Genomic DNA, 21,640 nt, shown 5'->3' on the forward strand with positions numbered 1-21,640 from the left:
CAGGGCTCTGCATACCCCAGAGGGAAGCAGGTTTGCAGCCAGGGCTCTGCACACCCCAGAAGGAAGTGCATTTACAACCAGGGCTCTGCATACCACAGAGGGAAATACATTTACAACCAGGGCTCTGTACACCACAGAGGGAAATACATTTACAACCAGGGCTCTGTACACCTGAGAGGGAAGTGCATTTACAACCAGGGCTCTGCACACCCCAGAGGAAAGCACGTTTACAACCAGGGCTCTGCACACCCCAGAGGAAAGCACGTTTACAACCAGGGCTCTGCACACCTGAGAGGGAAGTGCATTTACAAGCAGGGCGCTGCACACCCCAGAGGAAAGCACGTTTACAACCAGGGCTCTGCACACCTGAGAGGGAAGCACATTTACAAGCAGGGCCCTGCCTTTTCCTCTGCAGGTGGCTCGACAGCTCCAGCCCTCCGTGGTGTGGATTGAAGACACAGAAAAAACCTTCTACAAAAAAGTTCCCAACGCAGAAAAGATGGTGAGGACTTTCTCATGCCTTACTTTGGCCTTTTCTACCTCTACTTTTCGAGAAGGTCTTGCCTTTTCAAGCAAGTAAGGAAACACAGAGGCTCTCTGTAGTGGTCTCTGTCTGTCTGTCCTCTCTGTATTTGAAAGGGTTCTGTGGTCTGACTTAATGAAGCATAGTTTGGAAGGAAAGGAAAGAAAGAGTGGAAGAAAAGGGAGAGGGATTTTCCACCCAAACATACGATTCAGAGGTAACGAACAATTTAGAGAACTCTGCTCAGTTAAAGCAAATGGCACACATAGGAGTTATTATTAGGATTTCCTATTGTTCATCATAATAAATAGCAAAAGGCCCAAAATTTATGAACAAAGACCCTCAACAGAACTGCTAAGTGCACAGCATTCGGGGCCTCCAGGGAGTCCTGTTTCAATTGCTTCCTTCCTTCTTTTCTCTCCTTTCAGTGGTCCCCCCCCCCCCCCGCCACTTCCCCCCACAAATCACCAGCAAATTTCCCACAAGTTAAAAAAAATGTGCAGATACACGAGATTGTTATTCCACATCAATTTGCACCAAAGCAAATAGTGGTTACTGTGAATTTCTGATTAAATTCATAAGGATTTTAATCACTTTTGATCCTTATGTATTATACATCACTTTTCGCAGGTAGAGATGATTTGGATAAAGAGTGGAAGCTCAATCTTTTCTTCCCCAAATGAGCCTTGATTGCCCTGTCATTTCAGAAAGTCTTCAGAGAACTCTTTTATTATTTAATCTGGGGTTCTAGTAGTTCGCTCCCTCTGCTGGCGAAGTTGCTGCATTGCATAAAAACTTGAAAAGGTCCACAAGTAGTTATGTGAAATGGATGGCAGAATGACGGGGCTCTCCACCAGGTCCCACGTCTAAGAGAAATGCAGGGCAGTGTTTCATCCCAGATGTCACACACCTGGAGTTATCAGAAACCTGGCTCATTCATGGGCAGGGGCTACTCCCTCTCCCACCAGACGCCAGACATCAGGCTGGGGAATGGAAGACACTGGCCTGGAACTCAGACCAGCCATGCGCAGCATTCACACAGCTGGCTGTGTGTCCTTAAACAGGTAACTTAACCTCTCTGAGCCTCCGCTTCCTTTACTATTAAATGAAAGCATTTTAGCCTGCGCGGACTCCGAGTTCATGCAGCCCCCTGCATTCTCCCACAGTGCCCTGGGCTTGCCATCAGTGCTTGCGGCTGTCTGCTCACTGCACGCCTGAATCTCGGAGAGCAAGGGGAATGGGAATGTTCCTCCTGAGAGAGCCAGAGGAGCACTGGGGAAGGAGCGCTGAGAGGGGGCCTTTGAGAGAAAGCTGGAGGCAGGGAATGAAATATAGGCCCTGTAGACACCCTGGCATAAAGGGAGTGGATGTGAGGGGAAGGAGGCCCGCTGAGGAGGGAACGGAAAGCCATGAGGCAGCAGCCGAGCCTGCAGAACCCTGCCCTGAATCAGCCCTTTTGCTGCTGACACAGAGCGAACCGCTCAGCACCATCCCTGATTCACGCAAACTCTGCCCGTGCCTCGCTTTGTCCCTGTAGGAAATGAAGGCCACTGGAGGCATGGTCTTTGTTGTGGATGAATTGGACGTTTTCTCGGTTCCCTTCCCCATTCCCATTAGAGGAGTCCGTCGTCTGCTGGGGAGGTCAACTGCACTAAGGACCAGGAGTCACATCCTGGGATAAGTCCTAGGAGACCGCAAGCCAAAGGGCATCCCGGCTTCCTGAGCATCTGCAAGGCCGACCAGGGGACCTGAGCCACCCCAGACTCAGAGCTGCAAGAGGCATGAACGCCATCCTCCACCCCCCACCCCCAGTATTTCCACCCCTGGCTCCAATGCTGCAGCAGGAGAGGGGCGGGGGAGGAAACCATTGCTTGTGCATGCCCAGCTCTACACGGAACTCCAGCTCCACTCGGCCTGCACCGTGCAGTGATAGCATTGCGGGGCCTGCCCTCAGGGAGCAGGGCTGCAGAGTTCCTGCTGCCTTCCTGCATCTCTAGGGCCATGACCAGGCCAGTCCTGCTGTCCTTCCCAGCCTCGGAGACTCTGTGTCTCATCCAAGATCCTCAGCCACCAGGGCCCCAGGTAGCCATGAGCACTGGACGTCCACATTCTGAAGGCGACCCAAAGCCAAGGGCAGCAGAGGCATCCACAGGCAAGGGGAGCCCAGGAGGCATTGTAACTGCTCCTCATTGCATCACTCGGCTACCTGGGGAGCCCAGTGTCCTTCGTCCCACCTGCCCCGACCTCTATCCCAAAGACTGCCCTGATCCCAAGGGCACAGAGGCACAGAGAACATCCAGGAGGCTGGCACTCCACCAGCTACAGCCGCCATACAGGCAGCAGGGCCGACCTTGCCCTGGGGTTAAGGGACTCCGGGAAATCCCCTTGAAAATCCAGTGACTGAAGGCACCCTCCAGCACCTCTGCCTTTGGGGTGAGACCCCTCCCACAGTCAGAGGCAGGAAGTTCACCCAGGGATGGGGCATGGCGAAGACCAGTGACGCCTCCCGAGCATGGAAGTCAAACTTTGCGGGTGCAGGGACACTGCTGCGGACAGGAAAAGGAGGACCCCGGCGGCGGTGGGGGACGTCGATTGAACACCTCCTCTTTCCCAAGCACAATACATATGTCAGGGAAACTCCCGGCAACTCTGAGAGGAAGGCATTGTTTTCTCTGTGTCACAATAGAAAACAAAGGCTCCCAGAAGGCACACAGCTGCTCGGGGCTCATGCTGGAATTCAGAAAAAAGGTTGCCAGAATGCAGAGGCTAGAGCCTTCTCCCCACCATGCACAGCAGAAGCTGGAAGACACTGAGGGCAAACCACCAGCTTCGCCTTCTGCCCATAGGGTCAGCCCTCCTGGTGCACCTAAACCACACCGCATCCCTGCAGCCCTCTCAGCCCTGGTACTGCTCTTAACATCATCCCAAAACCTGCCTTTGGGGCCCTCTTGTCTTAGAACCAAATGGGCCCTACTCCAGAATTCTCTGTCCTCCGGCCCACACTCCTGTTCCCCTAACACTGTCCTCAGCAACCTTTGAGAGAAGCCCTCACACCTCTAGAATTTCAGCAAAGTGCAAACTCCAAGTACGCCCCCCCCAACCCCTGCCACTTTTACAAACACACCCCTGCCCCCGGCAGACACCTGGACAAGGCCCGCTCCCTTTCTCCTCCTCCTAGAGGGAGAGCAGTGTCTCCTCCCATCTGCGCCTCGAGTGCACTCAGTCAGTTGTTTGTGTCTGAGGCGAAGGCGGTAAAGAATGAGGCGCACAGGCTGCTCCTGCATTTTCTGCCCCATTACCCTTTGTTACTTCATCTAGCAAGCACCTCCCTGACATCACGATAGTGCCTCCACCAAGGAATTGCTGCTTTCTTGGGGCTGGCTGTGGTGGTTGTTTTGTGGAGCTAACTGCAGAATAGCAAATTCAAATTGCTGCGTGGATGCTAGCCACTAATTTGAAATTGCCCAAAGAAATACAGTTGTGAGGGACTGGCAGGCCCCGTGGTAGGGGCGGCAGTTTTGGAGGTGGCCAGGTGATTGTGGGGTGGTTTGCTGGCATGATTGATGAGTGCACAGGTCTCGTGCATAATGGACAGCTCTGCATTGGAACAGGGGTGATCTGAGTGTAGGAGAACTACCAATTGAATGACACACCTAATTCTGTCCCCTCTTCATGAGACTGCACCTCACCATCAGCAAGGATGTCACTCTGGACATTGCCCAGGATCAATGTTTGTTATCCAAATAGGCTGATTCATTTCAAATGTCCCTGCCATTTCAGGACACAAAGGTAGCAGTATCATCTCCTGCCTCGGAAGGGGCAGGGATCACACTACCATCACCATGGCAACTGGGTTGCTGAGGATGGGCACAGACCATGCAGGTGTGTCTCTAGCCTCATGGATTCTCAGTCTCCAGCCTCACCAGGACCCTGAGATCAGTCCTACTTCCATTGTTCTTTGGGCAGCTCACATGTGCACCCCACATGCCCAGTCACTCCCACCACCTGCTTTGTTCCTTAAAGGTGAGTCTCACCCCTCAACCCACCACCATCAGCTTGCTGTCCCCACCACTCTATAGAAATTGTTCTCACGAAGTTCTTAGGGCTGGGCACGGTGGCTCACACTTGTAATCCCAGCACTTTGGGAGACCGAGGCGGGCAGATCACTTAAGGTCAGAAGTTCGAGACTAGCCTGGCCAACAAGGCAAAACCTTGTCTCTACTAAAAATACAAAAATGAGCCGAGCATGGGTGGTGCGCACCTGTAATCCCAGCTACTCAGAAGGCACAAGAATCACTTGAACCCGGGAGGTGGTGATTGCAATGAGCAGAGATTGTGCAACTGCACACCAGCCTGGATGACACAGCGAGACTCTGTCTCAAAAATAAAAGAAATTGTTCTCACAAAGTTCTTTGACATGAGAAGTGCAAGACTTTTCTGAAAACTACAAAAACATTGTTGAAAAATATAAAGGAAGCGTAAATAAATGGAAAGACATTTGTATTCATTGGTTGAAAGACTTAATCTTGTTAAGATGGTAATAATTCCCAAATTGGCCTACATATTCAACGCAACTCCCATGAAATAGCTGGCTTATTTGCAGAAATTGGTAACTGATCCTAAAATTCATCCAGAAATTCAAGAGACCCAGCCAAAACATTCTTCAAAAGAAAAATAAAGTTGGGGGACTCACATGTCCCAATTTCATTTTCCAACTTACCACAGACCTACAACAATCAAGACAGTATGGTACTGGCCTAAGAAGAGACATGGATCAGTGGATCAGAATCAAGAATCCAGTAATAAAGCCTTATATTACAGTTCATTTTGACAAAGGTGCAAAGACAATTCAATGCAGAAAGAATAATCTTTTCAACAAGTGGTGCTGGGACTATTGGATTGCTACCTGCAAAAGAAAGAGTTGGACCCTTACCTCACACCATATACAAAAATCAACCCATAATGTATCAAAGACCTAAAAATAAGGGCTAAAACTAGAACAATCTTAAAAGAAAATGTAGGCATAAATTTTGTGACCTTAGATTAGGCAGTGGTTCCTTAGATATGACACCAAAAGCACAGGCCACAAAAGAAAAACTGCACCTCATCAAAATTTAAAACTTTTTTGCTGCAAAGGACATCCTCAAGAACGTGAAAAGACAACCCACAGAACAGGAGAAAATGTTTGCAAACCATGTAATATTGAGGGTTTTCTATCTATTAATAGAACCTACAAAGAACACTTACAACTCAATAATAAAAAAGACAAACAACCCAACTTTTAAAGTGGACCAACAATCTAAATACACATTTTTCCAAATAAGATACACAAATGACCAATAAACACATGAAAAGATGCAGGAACATCATTAGCCATCAGCCAAATGGGAGCTCAGCTATGCTTAGGAAGTCTCTGCAGAGGTTCTCACCATTGCCCCTGGTGTGCTCCTCCTTCCCAGGCTTCCTCTTTGCTGTCTGCACTGGGGGCGAGGTTCATTGGCAGCCAAGCTGTTGCCCATGGCAACATGGTCAGATCTGACTCCCACAGGCTGGAAGTCATCCTCCCTGGGGTGCTGAACAGCCAGCCTGTCCTCGTTTGTTCCTCTCCCTCATTAGTGCTGAGATTATACTAAAATAATTCAGGTTCAAACTATTTCCCAACTGCTTCAGAGAGATAAGTTTCACAATGTTATATAACCAGGTATTTTTCAGACATGAGATGCAGGAGCTGGGCTCTTCATTGTTTCAGCAATCGGCAAAGGAAGTCTTGTGTCCAGCTTCCAAACAACTCAGGAAAATTGGAGCACCACAGCTCATTACAGGTCCCAGTGAGCTTCCTTCCATTTGTAAATCAGCCACCACTTCCCATTCCTAGGGTCAAGGTGCTTCCTTCCTTCCCACCCTCTAAATCTGGACAACAGAGGTTGAGGAAAGGAAACACTGACAATTAAAATCCACTGGGTCATACTGCGAAGCACATTCCAAGATCCATCCCAGGACAAACCTTAAGAAATTGTGTTTGTCAGAGCTTTGCAATCACTTTAACAAACGATGCTGCAACACATTCTAAGTACATTTTCTTTCATTTTTTCATTCTTTCTTTCTGTATGTGGACCCATTTTTTTTTTTCTCTCTCTCTCCCAGAATGAACCTAAACGCCTGAAAAGACACCTTCCCCAAATCCTGAAACTCCTGAAACCAGATGACCGGATTCTGATTGTGGGAACCACACGGCGTCCCTTCGATGCTGAACTCCAATCTTTCTGCAAAGTTTACCAGAAAATTATTTTGGTGCCTAGACCAGACTATGCTTCCAGATACGGCAAGTACCCCCAGTGCCTTCCCATGCATGGTAGCTGAGGCTGGGCTGTCCGCTGTGTGCTTGCCAGGAGGGCGGCCCTTGGACCCAGTGAGCGCCAGATGAGTTGAGGGGAGCCTGCACCCGGTGGGGTGTGCACACCTGCACCCAACACAGAGCACATGCTGCAGATGTAAACCACTAGACCACATTCTGTTCTTAGCGTATTTCTCTCTACCCAAGACAAAAGGAAACTGGACGAGGACTATGATTTCTGGCCCTGACAGTGACAGAAGCCTCGTGGGTGCTGATTCTTCTTGGGACAGGTAGATAGGATCACTCACCTTGCACCCATGGTGATGGTGTTTTCCTCATAGAGCATAGTTTCTTTTCACTGGGTTGGGTTTTTTTTTTTTCCTTCCAGTCTCAAAGTCCAGTTGCATGATGATTTACTTAAAATGAACATTAAAATACAGGGAGAGCTTACTTTTTCAATTATTTCTCCTTAAATGGATTCAAAATCCACTACTTTTGAAACATGTTTTTTAATGGGAATGACACAAAAAAAGGGCCCCTGGGAGGCAAAGCAGTGGAGCGGGGAGGAGCCTGGGTTGGGGCTCTCAGGACGCCTGGCTCAGAATCCTAGCTCTGACCCTGCATAGCTGGGTGACCCTGACAAGTCGGTCACCTTCTGAGCCTCCATCTTCTCATCTGTGAAGCAGGAGAACAGTTCATGCCACAGGGCTGCTGTGACACTCACGAGGTGTTAGCAGAGCACCTGGCCCCATGTGGCCCCCAGAGAGAAAGGGTGTTGGCAGCAGTGGTGGTGGAGGTAGAGGAAGAGAAGAGGGTGGCATGGGCTGGGCAGGAGGAGGGAATGGCGAATGGCAAGGGAAGCTGAGGAGAGTACTGGCGGCCGTTCTGTTATCTAGTGCTGTGTGAAAACCTCCCTGAAGGCTCAAACAGCACATTATTCCACCGTGTGCTTCCAAGGGTTGTCTGGGCAGAGCTGGGGCATTCTCCTTAATGTACCCCATGATGTGAGAGTCACATGAAAGTTGAGGCTCCTTCATCTGGAGACTGGACAGTGATACCCAGGATCGCTCTTGCATGTGACTGGAGTTGCTGCTGCCATCATGGGCACTGAGCGGGGCCTATGTCGACCGGACAGGCTGCACCTGGCCCAGTGCAGCTTCTCACACCCGCAGCTGGGTCCCACGAGGGGTTATCTCATGAGCACATGTTTCAAGAAGTTGGGGCAGTAGCTGAAAGGATTCTTGTGACCCAGCCTCACAAGCCACAGAGTGACCATCTCCACCCTCTGCTGGTCAAGAGGAAGGCACAGGGCCAGCCTAGATTCCAGGGTGGCTGAGGACACACGGATGTGAATGCACAGGGGTGGCTCGTGGCGGGGCCGCCGTAACACTGCACTGGTGGGGGAGCGGTGAGGACTTGGAGGTGAGATGGCCATGGCGCTGTCGGTGTTAGAGATGGTGGAGGGGGTTGGCCAGAGGTGACAGCATGTGCTAATGGAGACAGAAGTGCTTGTTGGCAGTAGGGGTGGGATGACGCTGAGGAGGCAGAGATGGGGTGGCTGTGTTGGTGGCGGTGTGGGTGGCCCTGGGGAGGGTGTAGGGAATGGTGGCAAAGGTCACATTTGACACTGGAGATGAGGACGGTCAGTGGCAGGAGCCGTCGAGGTGCTGGTGGCAGTGGTGGGGGCCGTGGTGGCAGTGGCGATGGTGGTCAGCATGAATGATAGTAATACAGTGATTATGTCAGACTTGGTTTCTGTTCTTCCTTCTCCAATCACATGAGCACTGCAAAGCAGAGGGCACGTTTGGTCCTCTCTGGCTGTTCATAAGTTGCTGCTCAATTTTCTTTGCTAAAAGAACAACCCCCTACTCCCCACATGCTATATAAACAGCTAGCTTCTTAGCCACTGTGTTTGCAACATGTGCTTATTTCCATCTTGATAAATTGTGATCCTGGCTTTTTTTTTTTTTTTTTTTTTTTTTTTGAGACGGAATCTTGCTCTGTCACCCAGGCTGGAGTGCAGTGGCGCCATCTCAGCTCACTCCAGCGGCGCCATCTCAGCTCACTACAAGCTCCGCCTCCTGGGTTCACGCCATTCTCCTGCCTCAGCCTCCCAAATTAGCTGGGACTACAGGTGTCTGCCACCATGCCCAGCTAATTTTTTTTGTATTCTTAGTAGAGACGGGGTTTCATCGTGTTAGCCAGGATGGCCTTGATTGGTTGACCTCATGATCTGCCCGCCTCGGCCTCCCCAAGTGCTGGGATTACAGGCGTGAGCCACTGCGCCCGGCTGATAAATTGTGATCGTGGCTTTCTAAATCAATGTTATACACAAAATACAGGAAGACTTTAGGCCCAGCTATTTCTGCATCCATCTAGTGCCTTCTTCATCTTTTAGGGCCTCAAAACGCCCCCGCCACAAACCCTTTGCACCCAGCCAGCATCAAAAGAAGCAAGGGAAGACAGGATGGAGGAGTCACAGGAGATCTTAAGGACTAGACCCAGAAGACGCCAACGTTTCCTCCAGCCAGATCACATTGGCCAGAATGAAAAATATGGATGAAGGGGGTAGGGCTGTCCAGCCAAGAAAGAAGACACCGCACGACGGGCAGGCACCACAGTCTCACCGCAGCCCACACAGCCGATGCCGTGGGTTCCACGCCCCTGGCCTTAGCAGGGCTACCCCTCTCTCCTCTCATGCACTCTTCTTTTTTTCTTCCTTTTTTGTATTGGTGTCTATATTTTAAGCTATGTTAATGGAATAAGGTAGGGTATTATTAATTCAAAGGGGCTGGAGCATTATTCTGGACTCTGGACAGAATGGTTTTTATTGTTTGACAAAACTGTAGGCCCTTTAAAGATGAAGCTATTGGTGGATGGCTGGCAATTTTGTTCTTTTGATAAAACACCACGCATCCCTTAAGATTCAAATCACACTACAGATACCTACCTGAATCTCCTCACAGCATCGTGATGGGAGAGGAAGGAGAGAAAGCATCCCTCCACCTGTGGGCAGATGATAAATCTGCATCAGACACTTCTCTCAGGCCCTGGGTTCTGTCCACTGAAGCACATGCTCTTCAATATTTCTGTCTTGGGGAGTGATGTGTTCAGGCCACCATTCTGGCTGACATCATTGCCCCTCATCCAGCATTTCCTCCAGTGACCTTGAAGTTTTCATAGCCACAGTGGCTGGGACATCTGTCATAGAGAAAGACTGTTCTTGTCTTTGCAGTGATCAAAAGTGGTCTTTTCCAGTCCATAAAGAAAGGGCTGCCGATCCATAGCATGGACGGCGGCTTGGCCATCTCTCCACCTGCAATGGAGCTCAAAGGTGTGCCACAGTCCCCACGGCCCCACTCCTCAAATTCCTCCAGGCCATGTGGGGACAGACAGTGCTGAGAAGTGAAGGGTGGATCTGTGGAGGAAACGCAGCCCTCAGGTTCACCAAACATCATTCAATCTCTCATTTTTTCCCCCAAACCAAGCTGTCTCTGCAAAGAAAATCCACCCCCCAGGCTGATGGATGCCCTGTCTGGTCCCCAGAAATCCCTTCAGGCTTCCTTTTCTCCACATTCCCAGTGCCCTCCTCCTCTTGCCTCTCTCCCTGGGGTCGATTTTGCTAATAACCCAATTCATCACAGGCCCACCCGGACCCAGTGTCTGGTCGGATGGGTCCAGGATCTGTCTTTAGCCTTTTCTGCAATTCTAGGCTTCAGAGGGTCAGAAGCTCACCCACATCTCATTATTCACCTCTCAGGCATTTGGAAAACCCCAAATAAAAATGAATGTTCAGAGACTGCGTCATCTCGAGCACCAGCCAAGACAGAATCCACTGGGAATGTTGACAGCAGATGAAGGGGAGCCAAAGGCCAGATTCTTTCATCCAAAGAAGGGAAAGAGAATGTAGGTTGGTCTGAAGATGTGAGGAGCCTTTTGCATCCAAGAGACCAAAGTAAAATTCAGCACTCGGCCTGGAGAGCCCCTCCGCTGCCCTCAACACTCTGAGGCCCCTAGCCTCGGTCCTCACCAACACAGCCTTCACCACACCCCAGGACTGCAGTGCATCTGTGCTCCCCACTGCACTCCTAGACCAGAGACCCCACAGCCTCTGGGGCTCCCATGCTCACTGCCAGCTCCAGTCTCCACCCAGCCCACCATGCTGTGCCTCCCGCCACACCTGACACCACCGTGGGCCCCAGAGCAGCTATTTAAGGGCCAAGAACCCATGAATGGGTGGTTGTGTAAAAGCAATAGAAGCGATTCTTTGGAAGACCAACAGCTCAAGTTCATCAGCTGCAGGAAGGAAGCCAAGCTTGGTTTTGCATCCCCCTCTCTGGGTCTTCAGATGAGGGGGCAGGTGGGCAGGTCCCACCACAGCTGGGACTGCCTCACAGAGCTCTCTTGCTGCAACTCCAGTAAAAATGGTCATCTATGAAGAGTAACCAAGGAGTCATGTATTGAGAGGAATCTTGACCGAAACTCTCCGTGAATACCAAGTATCCTACACTTTAAATGGGCAGCAGAGGGTTTACATGTCCCTCTGGCCCTTGTTGGTCTCACTGCAGGTCTCCAAAGCCTCGATGCCTAGTCGTCCACAGCTCGGAGGAACTGACAGGCCCCGCGGTACAGTTCACCGTTCCCCAGTACAGTAACTGTACTCCGTTACTAATGCATCTCTACTCATCAAGTGATCACTCCTGCAAAAAGGTTGGACGATTTGGCCAGAAAACTTCCAAGATTGTGACTGTTGTGGCCCTACAGAGAAGCCAGGAAGAGAGTTAGTTATTGGTTGCCAGGGAGCACATGGCCCTCACCCCTTCCCAGTGATGGTTCCCTTTCGCACCACAGGTAGGAATTTTGCTCATGCTAGCCCACAACTGAGTCCTCAAGCGTGCAACCCAGCCTGGGATATCGACTTCAGCTTTTGGGGCCTTACCTGTGACTCTCCCATAAATCATGTTCCCTTCTCAGCTTCCAGAGTCACCACTCAGACCCGCTGGTACTTTGTTAAGATGTTATAAATGTGACCAGCAGACACGTCGGATCTCAAGTGAAGATGTGGGCTAGGTGTTGTTGTTGTTGATCATTTTTACCATGGGTTATGTTTTCTTATCTCTAACTCTGCAACAGTTATATTTGGATAAGGGTAATCTTCACCTGCTGCCATCCATCCCTGCACAAACAGGCTTTGAAACACTCTGTAGCTTATTTTGTGTTGTCTTTTGTACTTGATGTTTTAATGAGGGTTAGGAAACTTCAGTGCCAGATGGAATGAAGAACAATCATTGTTATTGTAATAACAACAGTAACGTAGCTACAGAAAGTCAAGTCCCCACCAAATGCCGGGCTGCTGCACTTCCGAGCGCTTTATAAACACTGTTGGGCTTGTTTTTCACAGCAGCACTGAGAAGTCAATCCTTCTACGCCTGTTTTACAGATGAGACTAGTTTGAGGCTCAAGCTCAAAGAAACCCACCAAAGAAGGAGCAGAGTAGACTGGGGATCTGATGATTCTTTAGGCCAGTTTGGGGTCCCTGTGGCCCTCCTTGGTTTCACTGCAGGTCTCCAAACCCTGGATGCCTGAGCATCCACAGCTCAGAGAAAGTGGCAGGCCCCGAGGTACAGTTCGCCCTTTTGCAACAGCTCAGCTCACCCACAGGGCCAAAGACCCCCCAAAAGAGGACAGTGGGGGTGAAGTGCTGGAGTAGCTCACCACCCAAAAGCCAGATTCTCCAGCATGGTTCATAGTTACATTATAAGCCACTGTATTCCTTTACAGTAAGTAGATCTTTTCCTTTTATCAGCCATTTTTGGATCAACATATTTGTATGATATAGTCATTTAACAGACTCAGAATTAACCGCTTACCAGGCCTGACAATGCTCAGATCAGGTAGTCACTGACATTTTTTAAAAATGGTTTCAAGTGTTCCTCAAGTAAACTCAAAATGGTTTAGAGATATTTGACCAGATTATCCCAGTGCTGAGACTGACAGATGCTCTTGTAAACACCCTTCACCCTTCTCCACTGTCTGGATGTAATTAAATAAGTTACAGCAAGTCTCTTTTACTTCCCTTGTGTTCCCTTTACAGAATAGAGGTAATTCTCCAAATACAGAATGATTTTAAGGATTGTACAGGAGTTCGTTCCATCTCTAAAGTTAAGCATCCAGAATTATTTCATAATTCATTTTCACAGCACCCCTGTGTTCAGATTGAAATATCTCATTTACTCCAGGTCCCACAAACCAGAGAACATCCAGGCACTCATCTGAAGGACTCTAGTCAACCAGTGCATGTTTACAGTCACTGAGGGGGAAAGAATAAGGGTCAAATTGCTCTGTTTAATACAATGTGTAATACAGTGTCTTCCACTGAAAAGGGAACTGACCCTGGCAGTAGCTGATGAAAACTGGAATCTGCATTCTGATTCCAGATGTAAAAATAATGTGAGATATTAACTTTATATCTAGAAAAATAAGTTAAACTCCTTATCCAAATTACTTGGGAAATACAATATTCTGATGAGAAGAGATGCCATTATACACCCTGTGAAAATTTCAAATGTTGAAAGATTGTCAACATCTTTACAGGTACCACATTAAAACTATACTGATGGTGGTTTTGTGTTTTTCCTTGTTAATTTGCAGGGCACTTGTGGATCTGTAGACCTCAGGGTCATTGATATGTATGGCTTATGGTTGAAAATTCTCTAGAGGAAAGCATTTAGTAACTTGGCTTCGGTTCATTTGAGTTACAAATAAGTTAGAGTAGACTTCTGTGTATTCCTTTCTTGATGAGATGCAACTTTCAACCAAGAGGGAAACTGGCACTACTTTCTCAGTGTAACCCTTGTTCTCTGCGTCTTTTCTGGATACAACAGTTCTGTGGAAACAAATCATTGAACGCAATGGAGGAGTCCTCACCAGTGCCTTGAATGTCAGCTGCCTGGCGAAGGTCACTGACGGCTTCACCCAAGGACATATAGTCAAAGTGGTTAAAGCTGTGCTCACAGATCAGAGAATCCGGCGGCAAATTCATAAACCTCTCACTGCAGTTGAGTTTATTACCGCAATGACCAGCATGAATCCAGTGTACAAAGAGGAAGAAGAGAGCTTTAAGGTAAATGGAACACCCTGATGACCAAATCTTAGCAGCAAACACTCCTCACACTGCCTCCTCCCTCTGGAGTTCCATGGGTTTCATGAATTGGAACTCTGCCACATACAATGACATTTGGAAACCTGAAATTTTGGATGACAAAATCTTTGGGGTTTTGGCAGTAAAGCATGTGTCTTCCAAATTTCAGGAAAATCATGGTGTGTGGCCTTATATATTAACAGCCAAATCGCAGAATTGAGTAGTAACTTCAAAACCATTGGATTCACATAGGCACATATACTTATTTTGGATTTTACTTCCTATTTGGTATTATGGAATAAGTTTTGCATAGAGAAATCATTCCCCAAATAGGATAGTTCAAGCCAATGCTGTTTGGGGCCCATAATTGTCATGGAACACTTTGTTTTTCAGTTTCAGTTCATTTGCAATAGGAAGCCACAAGATAACTCATCAAAATTTAGTTTTCCAATGTTTGAATACATTCTGACCTATTCACAGAAATTTCTGGATCTGAAGGAAACTTTGAGAATTATTTCTTCCAACACCCTCTCTTATAGGAGGAGTGCCCAGGCCAGTGGGCACTCCTCAAACTCTGCTTGCTCTCCTTTAAGCCAAAATAAATACAGTGGTGTTGTCTTTCTGAAGGAAGTTTTCCCTGGCCAACTCCAAAGGTAAGAGAAGATTATATGCATGCAATTGAAGGCCACCACAATATCAGCTGTGCAGTCACCAGAAGGGGCATTGAAATCCTCATCCAAGCCTGTCTCTGGGAGCCTGCTTCACATCAGGAAAATCTCCCTCTGCGACACATCACTTCTCCAGCAAATCTGAAACTATGATTCCTTCCTGGTTTGCCCCTAATTCTTCAGTGAAGCATTAGAAAGGTGAAAAATAGTCATAATAATGATTTCAGCAATAATGGTCTAGCACAGGAGTTGGCAATCTTTTTCCATAAAGGTCCAGAGAGTAAGTATTTTAGGCTTTGAGAGCCATGCAGTCTCTATCACAGGTATTCAGTCATGCACCAGAGTACAAAAGCATCCATACACAATACAGAAAAGAATGCATATGGCTGGGTTCCAATAAAACTCTATTTGCAAAAACAGACAACAGGCCAAATCTGGCCCATCAGCCATATTTTGCTGACCCCTGCTCTAGCAAGGCTGAAAAAAAAATTTAACTCTAGCTGAGTGTTTACCAAGCATTTGAATTATTAACATATTCTCGTTAACTGTTTAAGCCTGTTCATAATTGCTGATATTATCCTCTTCAAATGATACATCATATTCTTTTCTGAAATTCCCAGTTTTTTTCTCCTTTCTAAAATATTAAATTTCCTCCTTATTTTGAGAAGTTAGATGATAGGGTGTGGAAGCCTATCCTTTCTCATGGCTGACCCTTTAACTTTCCAAAGTAATCTCTAGAAGTTTTTTATCTATAGGTGCTTGAGGTCGATCATACTATTCAAGAAAAGGAATTACTACCCTTTTATGACCTGGGATGAGAGTGCATATGCTTCACACATCCATTCTTGGTGTATTTGTTTGCTCTATTCATTTTCAAAAGAAACTGCATCATTTTCCCACCATTCCCCTTTCCACCCAATCCCTTTGTGCTTCCATTACAGCACCAGTGCTTGGCCCTGTGCCTGGCCCCAAGTAGATGCTTAATAAATTTGTTTAGGGACACATTAATTAAACACATGGATAGATGGAATGACACGCTCACACTCTCCTGAATAATGTGATACCATTGCTCTGGTTCCTTCTAATGAGGCAAACCCTGAGAAATTTCACCTCGTTGTGCTTCCGACAACGTTATCTCAGATGAAGACCTTGCAGATTCTCCAAGCACATTCTACCCTGCTCCACAGACATGATGGAGAGAATATGTATGAAAACAATGATAGTGAGTCTAATAATGTTAGCTAACACTTATTGACTGCTTATTATATGCCAGCCACTGTACTGACTCACTTAGACTCATAACACCCTGTTTTGCACACGAGGAAACTGAGATATGGAGAGTCATGGTAGGCTGGATAATGGCCCCTCAAGGATGTCTGCATCCTCATCCCGGGAACCTGAAAATAAGTGAGGTTACACGGCAGAGGGAGTATAAGGCTGCAGATGGAGTAAGCCTGCTAGTCAGCTGACCTGAAGATAGATTATCCTGAATTATCCTGGTGAGTCCAGTGTAATCGTGAAAAGCAGAAGAGGGAGTTGGAAGAGAGAACCAGAGAGAGCAGTCTGAGAAGTCATGTTGGTATTCCAGGCAGCCCAGCGTTGCTATTCAAAGGTGGAGCAGGGGCCACAAGCCAGAAAAGCAGGTGATTTCTGAGAGCTGCAAAAGGCAAGGGAAAGATTCTCACCTGGAGCCTCCAGAAAGGGACACGGCACTGCAGACACCTCGATTGTCACCCAGTGAGGCCCGTTCCGGGTTTCTGACCTACAACCCTGTGAAATCATAAATGTGTGGTTTTAAGCCACCATGTTTCTGGAAATTCACTGCAGCAGCAATAAAATAAACAATACAAAAGGCAAGTAAAGTAACAACTAGAAAGTAGCAGAGCTGAAATTCATACCTTTCCCCAAAGCCAACTTCATTAACTATATTCTATACTGGGTCTCGGTAAATTAGGAGTTCATCGCCCTGAGTACAATGGCCACCTCACCTTACGTTAAAAACAGAGCCAAGGCGAAAAGGAGGAGGAGGGAATCCCCCAGTGCCACTAACAGAGAGGTACATCTCAAAGACAGGAACAACTACATGAGCTAATGCATGGGTAGCCTAGGGGTGTATAAGATCCAAACAGAAAGGCAAGGGGAGGCCCGTGAGAGACAGATGGCTGGAACTGCACGAAGTTGGGACACTTTATAGGTTGCCATGGGGAAGTATCAAGGAACTTGTGATCTTCTCCGGGATCTAGGTGGGGAATAAAAGTGGCCCATAAGAAATCAAAATCCAAGCTACACCATGCACATCAAATTTCCAAATCTGTACTACCTCCATAGTCCCAGAATCTCAAGTTGAAATATTAATAATAATTTTTAAAAATGATATGGTATCATTAAAACCCCTGAAGTCACATCAAAAGCAAAATTAAAAACCACTCTGTATGGAAATTTAGCCAAGTCAGGGTACATAGGATTCCTACAGGAAATACCAGCCTTGCTGAAGATGAGTTCATAATAAAAAATTATGAGCCACAAGCAATAATCTACCCCAAGGAGAGTCAGCAAATGCAAATAACAGAATAGCACTACCAAGAATCTGAGATAAAAGGACATTCTGAAAGAGACTACAAAATAAGTATGTTTAAATTAAAGACCAGAAACATTAGGGAGGAAAAACAGGCAAATGTGAAAAAGAACCAAATAGAACTTTTGATAGTGAAAAAATATATATAGTCATTAAAATTAAAAACTCAATGAATCGAGGCAGGCAGATCACCTGAGGTCGGAAGTTCAAGACCAGCCTGACCAACATGGAGAAACTCCGTCTCTACTAAAAATACAAAATGAGCCAGGCGTGGTGGCACATGCCTGTAATCCCAGCTACTCGGGAGGCTGAGGCAGTAGAATCGCTTGGACCCAGGAGGCGGAGGTTGCAGAGAGCCGAGATTGTGCCATTGCACTCCAGCCTGGGCAACAAGAGCGAAACTCCGTCCCAAAAAAATAAATAAATAAATAAATAAATAACTCAGTGAAGAAATGTCTGTGGATTTGACAAAACTAAAGAGAAAAAACAAAAGAACTGAAAAAGGGAGCAAAGAAAATTGCCTAGAATGCAGCATAGAGAAAAATAAAGGATAGAAATCAAAGAGAAATTTAAGAGTTGGCTGAACATGGTGGCTCATGCCTGTAATCCCAGCACTTTGGGAGGCCAAGGCAGATCGCTTGAGGTCAGAAGTTCAATACCAACCTGGCCAACATGGCAAAACCCTGTCTCTACTAAAAATACAAAAATTAGCCAGGCGTGGTGGTACACGCGTGTAGTCCCAGGCTGAGGCAGGAGAATCCTTGAACCTGGGAGATGGAGGTTGCAGTGAGCCAAGATCGTGCCACTGCACTCCAGCCTGGGTGACAGAACAAGACTCTGTCTCAAAAACAAAAACAAAAAGAACGGTTTGTGAAAGATAAAATAGTACCTGCTTCTTTTATGACTGGATCTTTGATATCCCTAATATCACTAGGAAGCATTAAGGGAAGCATCAGTCAAAAACATCATTATAAGACCTGGTTCTGTATTTGAGTTTAGAGGATCTTATAGAAGCAACTGTAGAACTACTATGGAGGAAAGAAGAAGGAGAGAGAGACAGAGCCCAAAACAAAACTTCCCACTCTAAATGAATCTTGGCCAGGCATGGTGGCTCACGCCTGTAATCCCAGCATTTTGGGAGGCCAAGGCAGGTGGATCACTTGAGGTCATGAGTTCGAGACCAGCCTGACCAACATGGCAAAACCCCATCTCTACTGAAAATACAAGAATTAGCCAGGTGCAGTGATGTGTGCTCGAGCAAGACTCCATAAAACACACACACACACATACACACACAAACAAAATAAATCTGAAAATCAAAATTCCAAAACATTTTAGGAAATCTAGTGCTAAATACAATCTGACAAAATATTTAAATTAATTAATATGTTCAGAAAATAAATGAGAGCATGACTTCCATTAGAAATGTACAGAACATTTTGGGGAAAAAATGAACTGAGAAGAGATAATTATGAAAAAATGTTACAGAAAGAAAGCTTAGAGAGTCAGAAACTGAGGTCTGAATTGCAGAGAAAAAGAAAGCTTAGAAATTAAAAATATGGTAATCAGTATAAAGTGGCAAAGGAAATGAAAGAGGTGTGAACTCTAAACTAAACATGGTCAAAGAGCAATCTGTGGACTGGAAGATGGTCCTGGGGAGCACCCCCCGGTAGTCAGCACAGAAAAACAAGAAGGTAAAATCCATAAAAGTATAAAAATCCATCAAAGGTGGGTTGAAGACGCTGACCTTCATTAATGGAAGTTCTAGAAGAAAATAATACAATAAGTGTCAGAGGAACAATTGTTTAAAGACATTATTACTGAGAATTTTCCCGAATTAAAGATGGATTGAAAATAAACTCCAAGTGAAATAATTTATTAACTAATAAACTCCTAGTAACCAGCGGAACAAATCAAATAAATCTATACCTAGATATATTGTTGGGAACTTAAGAACAAGATTAAAAGCCAGTCTTAAAAGCTACCAGATTACCTACCAAGAAACAATTGGGAAATCAGACATCTCTTTAACAACCATAGGTGCCAGAAGATAGCGAAATAATATCTACAAAGTACTAAGGAAAAACAACTGTCTGCCTAATATTTGTATCCAGCTAAACTGGCATGCAAGAGACAGGAGAAAAGAGACATTTTAAGACATATGAAGCCGGGCACCATGGCTCACGCTTGTAATCCCTACACTTGGGGAGGCCGAGGTGGGCAGATCACTTGATGTCAGCAGTTCGAGACCAGCCTGGCCAACATGGTGAAACCCTGTCTCTACTGAAAATACAAAAATTAGCCAGGTGTGTTGGCGCACGCCTGTAATCCCAGCTACTCAGGAGGCTGAGGCAGGGGAATCACTTGAATCAGGGAGGCAGAGGTTGCAGTGAGCTGAGATCGCGCCCTTGCACCCTAGCCTCAGCAACAGAGCGAGACTCAGTCTCAGAAAAAAAAAAAAAAGACATACAAAGACTGAGAGAGTTTCCCACTGACAGCACTTCAGAGAGCAATGTAGCCATATCAAGTAAAATGGAAGATATTCATTCCCTACAACCCCAGGAGTTCTATTTCTATGTATGTGCCCTAAAGAAGTTCTCTCACATAGGTACAAAGATATGTGTAAAAATTGTGAACTTCAGCATTCTTCATAATAAGCAAAAATTCAGATGTCATATATCTATTACTAGGACAATTGATAAATAACACATAATATAATCCTGCAATGAAATATTGCTATTATAAAGTTTATAAACCCAAATGTTTTTTAGGTTTCAAATAAAATGCAAAGGTTGAGAAAAATGCCATTGTGGGGCCAGTTACAATCACTAAGTTCTTGGTTGGTATTTGGGCTTCGTTATTTCTACCATGGTTTCAACAGCACCTCCCCCAGAGTAGCTGAATGGCCGTCCATTGTTCATTGAACATGGCCACATGTGAACCATGAGCACCCTTCACATTCCCAAGAAAACCCAACCCCAGGACACAGTAGGATGCCCGGAAAATAGGCGACTTTGTTGGGAAGGATTGCTGGTTAGATTTAGCCTGCGATTCTCTGAAATTGTTAACTCCCTGAGTTAACAAATCATGCAGAAATACAGGTTGAAGTTTCAAATCATGCAGAAGAACAGGCTGGAAAACCCACTGAGAAAGAGGTTGTATTAAGCATACCTTAAATGCCCAAAGTACAATGGCTGCTTGCCCCTTCCTGCTTAGCAGGCTTTTCTTTATTTTTAAGAGTATTGCGGTGAATTGGTATCATTCTGACCTTTTCCGAAACTTTTATTGTATTTCAGAACTGGTATGCCAAAACCCCCCTCGGTAAAAAACGAGCCTTGGCGATAACAGGAGGCAGCACAGAAAAGGCAAAGGACAAAGGGAAAAGGAAAGAAAAGAAAGAGAAAAAGGCAAAAAAAGAAAAAGTAATGCCTTTCTGAAGAACCATGCTTGAGTCTCTCTGGGATGGAGAGGACCCCAACTCGCCAAAGAAAAGATTCACCATTGCCCGCCTGAGGAAGCCCTCAGGGGAAGGAACTTAGCAGTTTGCAGGTGAGCTGATGCCGCAAACCTGCTAACCACTGTGTGTGCTGTTATGCCTTTCCCAGGCTGGACACCTAGCTGGGTGTTCATCACAACTTTCCATAGCTTTAATCCACGCCAAGTTTGTATATAACTGAAATTCACTCTTGACGCCCTCCACAGTCTTTCCAAGTTGGACTCTTCCTGTCATCAGTACTAGTTGTCAAATTTAAAATGTGACAGTTAAAGAATATTCTAGTTTGACAATTAGCAAGCAATGAGTATATCATCAGTACACTAGCTTTTTATTAATGGATGTATACTGTATAGTGCCTTGCATCTATTTTAATAAATTAATTCTTTGCTCTAGTAATAGATTTTATATAATGAATAAAATTCATTCATTATAAAGCTGTTATCCTTGAACTGACTCAGTAATTTGGTTGCTGGAACTAAAACAGGATCTTACAAATGAACTGTTTCAACATCCTAATTTTGAAGTTGAGATAGCTGAAGTCCAGGTCCCACTGTTCATATTGGGGCCTGGACATCATCAGCCCCGCCTAGTCCTCATTGGAAGGACTGAAAAATTGTCAGACCAATGACTGGATGAAAAACCATGGCATAAAAATGGGGTAAATGCAGAGAAGAGAAAGCCTCCATGAAGAAATAAAACAGGGTAAATAAGAAAAAGATTAAAGAGTAGGGAAAGCTCAAAAGAGAAATTTAAATTGTGTGAGGATGTGAAAGGTTATTGGTGGAAGATAGCAAGTAACCCACTTCTGAATTGTGGTAAGAACTCAATCAGAGGAAGTAGACTTCAATTGAGATGGGATGAATTTAACTTGGATTTTAAGAATACCCTGTCTGACAGTTTGGG

The 21,640-nt window shown here is 46.0% G+C and overlaps 1 protein-coding gene across 3 annotated transcripts in view; it reads left to right on the forward strand.

Moving 5' to 3' along the window:
• The window catches only part of IQCA1 (IQ motif containing with AAA domain 1), a 166,466-nt gene extending 145,276 nt beyond the window's left edge, over nucleotides 1-21,190 (forward strand). For all 3 annotated transcript variants that reach the window (XM_011929620.1, XM_011929621.1, XM_011929619.1), the window contains 4 exons: nucleotides 416-502; nucleotides 6,668-6,845; nucleotides 13,742-13,980; nucleotides 20,538-21,190. In XM_011929620.1, the coding sequence (XP_011785010.1) occupies nucleotides 416-502; nucleotides 6,668-6,845; nucleotides 13,742-13,980; nucleotides 20,538-20,678 (645 nt within the window). In that variant the 3' untranslated portion in view covers nucleotides 20,679-21,190. The remainder of the gene's footprint in view (nucleotides 1-415; nucleotides 503-6,667; nucleotides 6,846-13,741; nucleotides 13,981-20,537) is intronic.
• Nucleotides 21,191-21,640: the final 450 nt, after the last annotated feature.

The sequence above is a fragment of the Colobus angolensis genome, unplaced genomic scaffold (assembly GCF_000951035.1).
Source record: "Colobus angolensis palliatus isolate OR3802 unplaced genomic scaffold, Cang.pa_1.0 Scaffold82, whole genome shotgun sequence".
Classification (NCBI taxonomy): Eukaryota; Metazoa; Chordata; class Mammalia; order Primates; family Cercopithecidae; genus Colobus; species Colobus angolensis.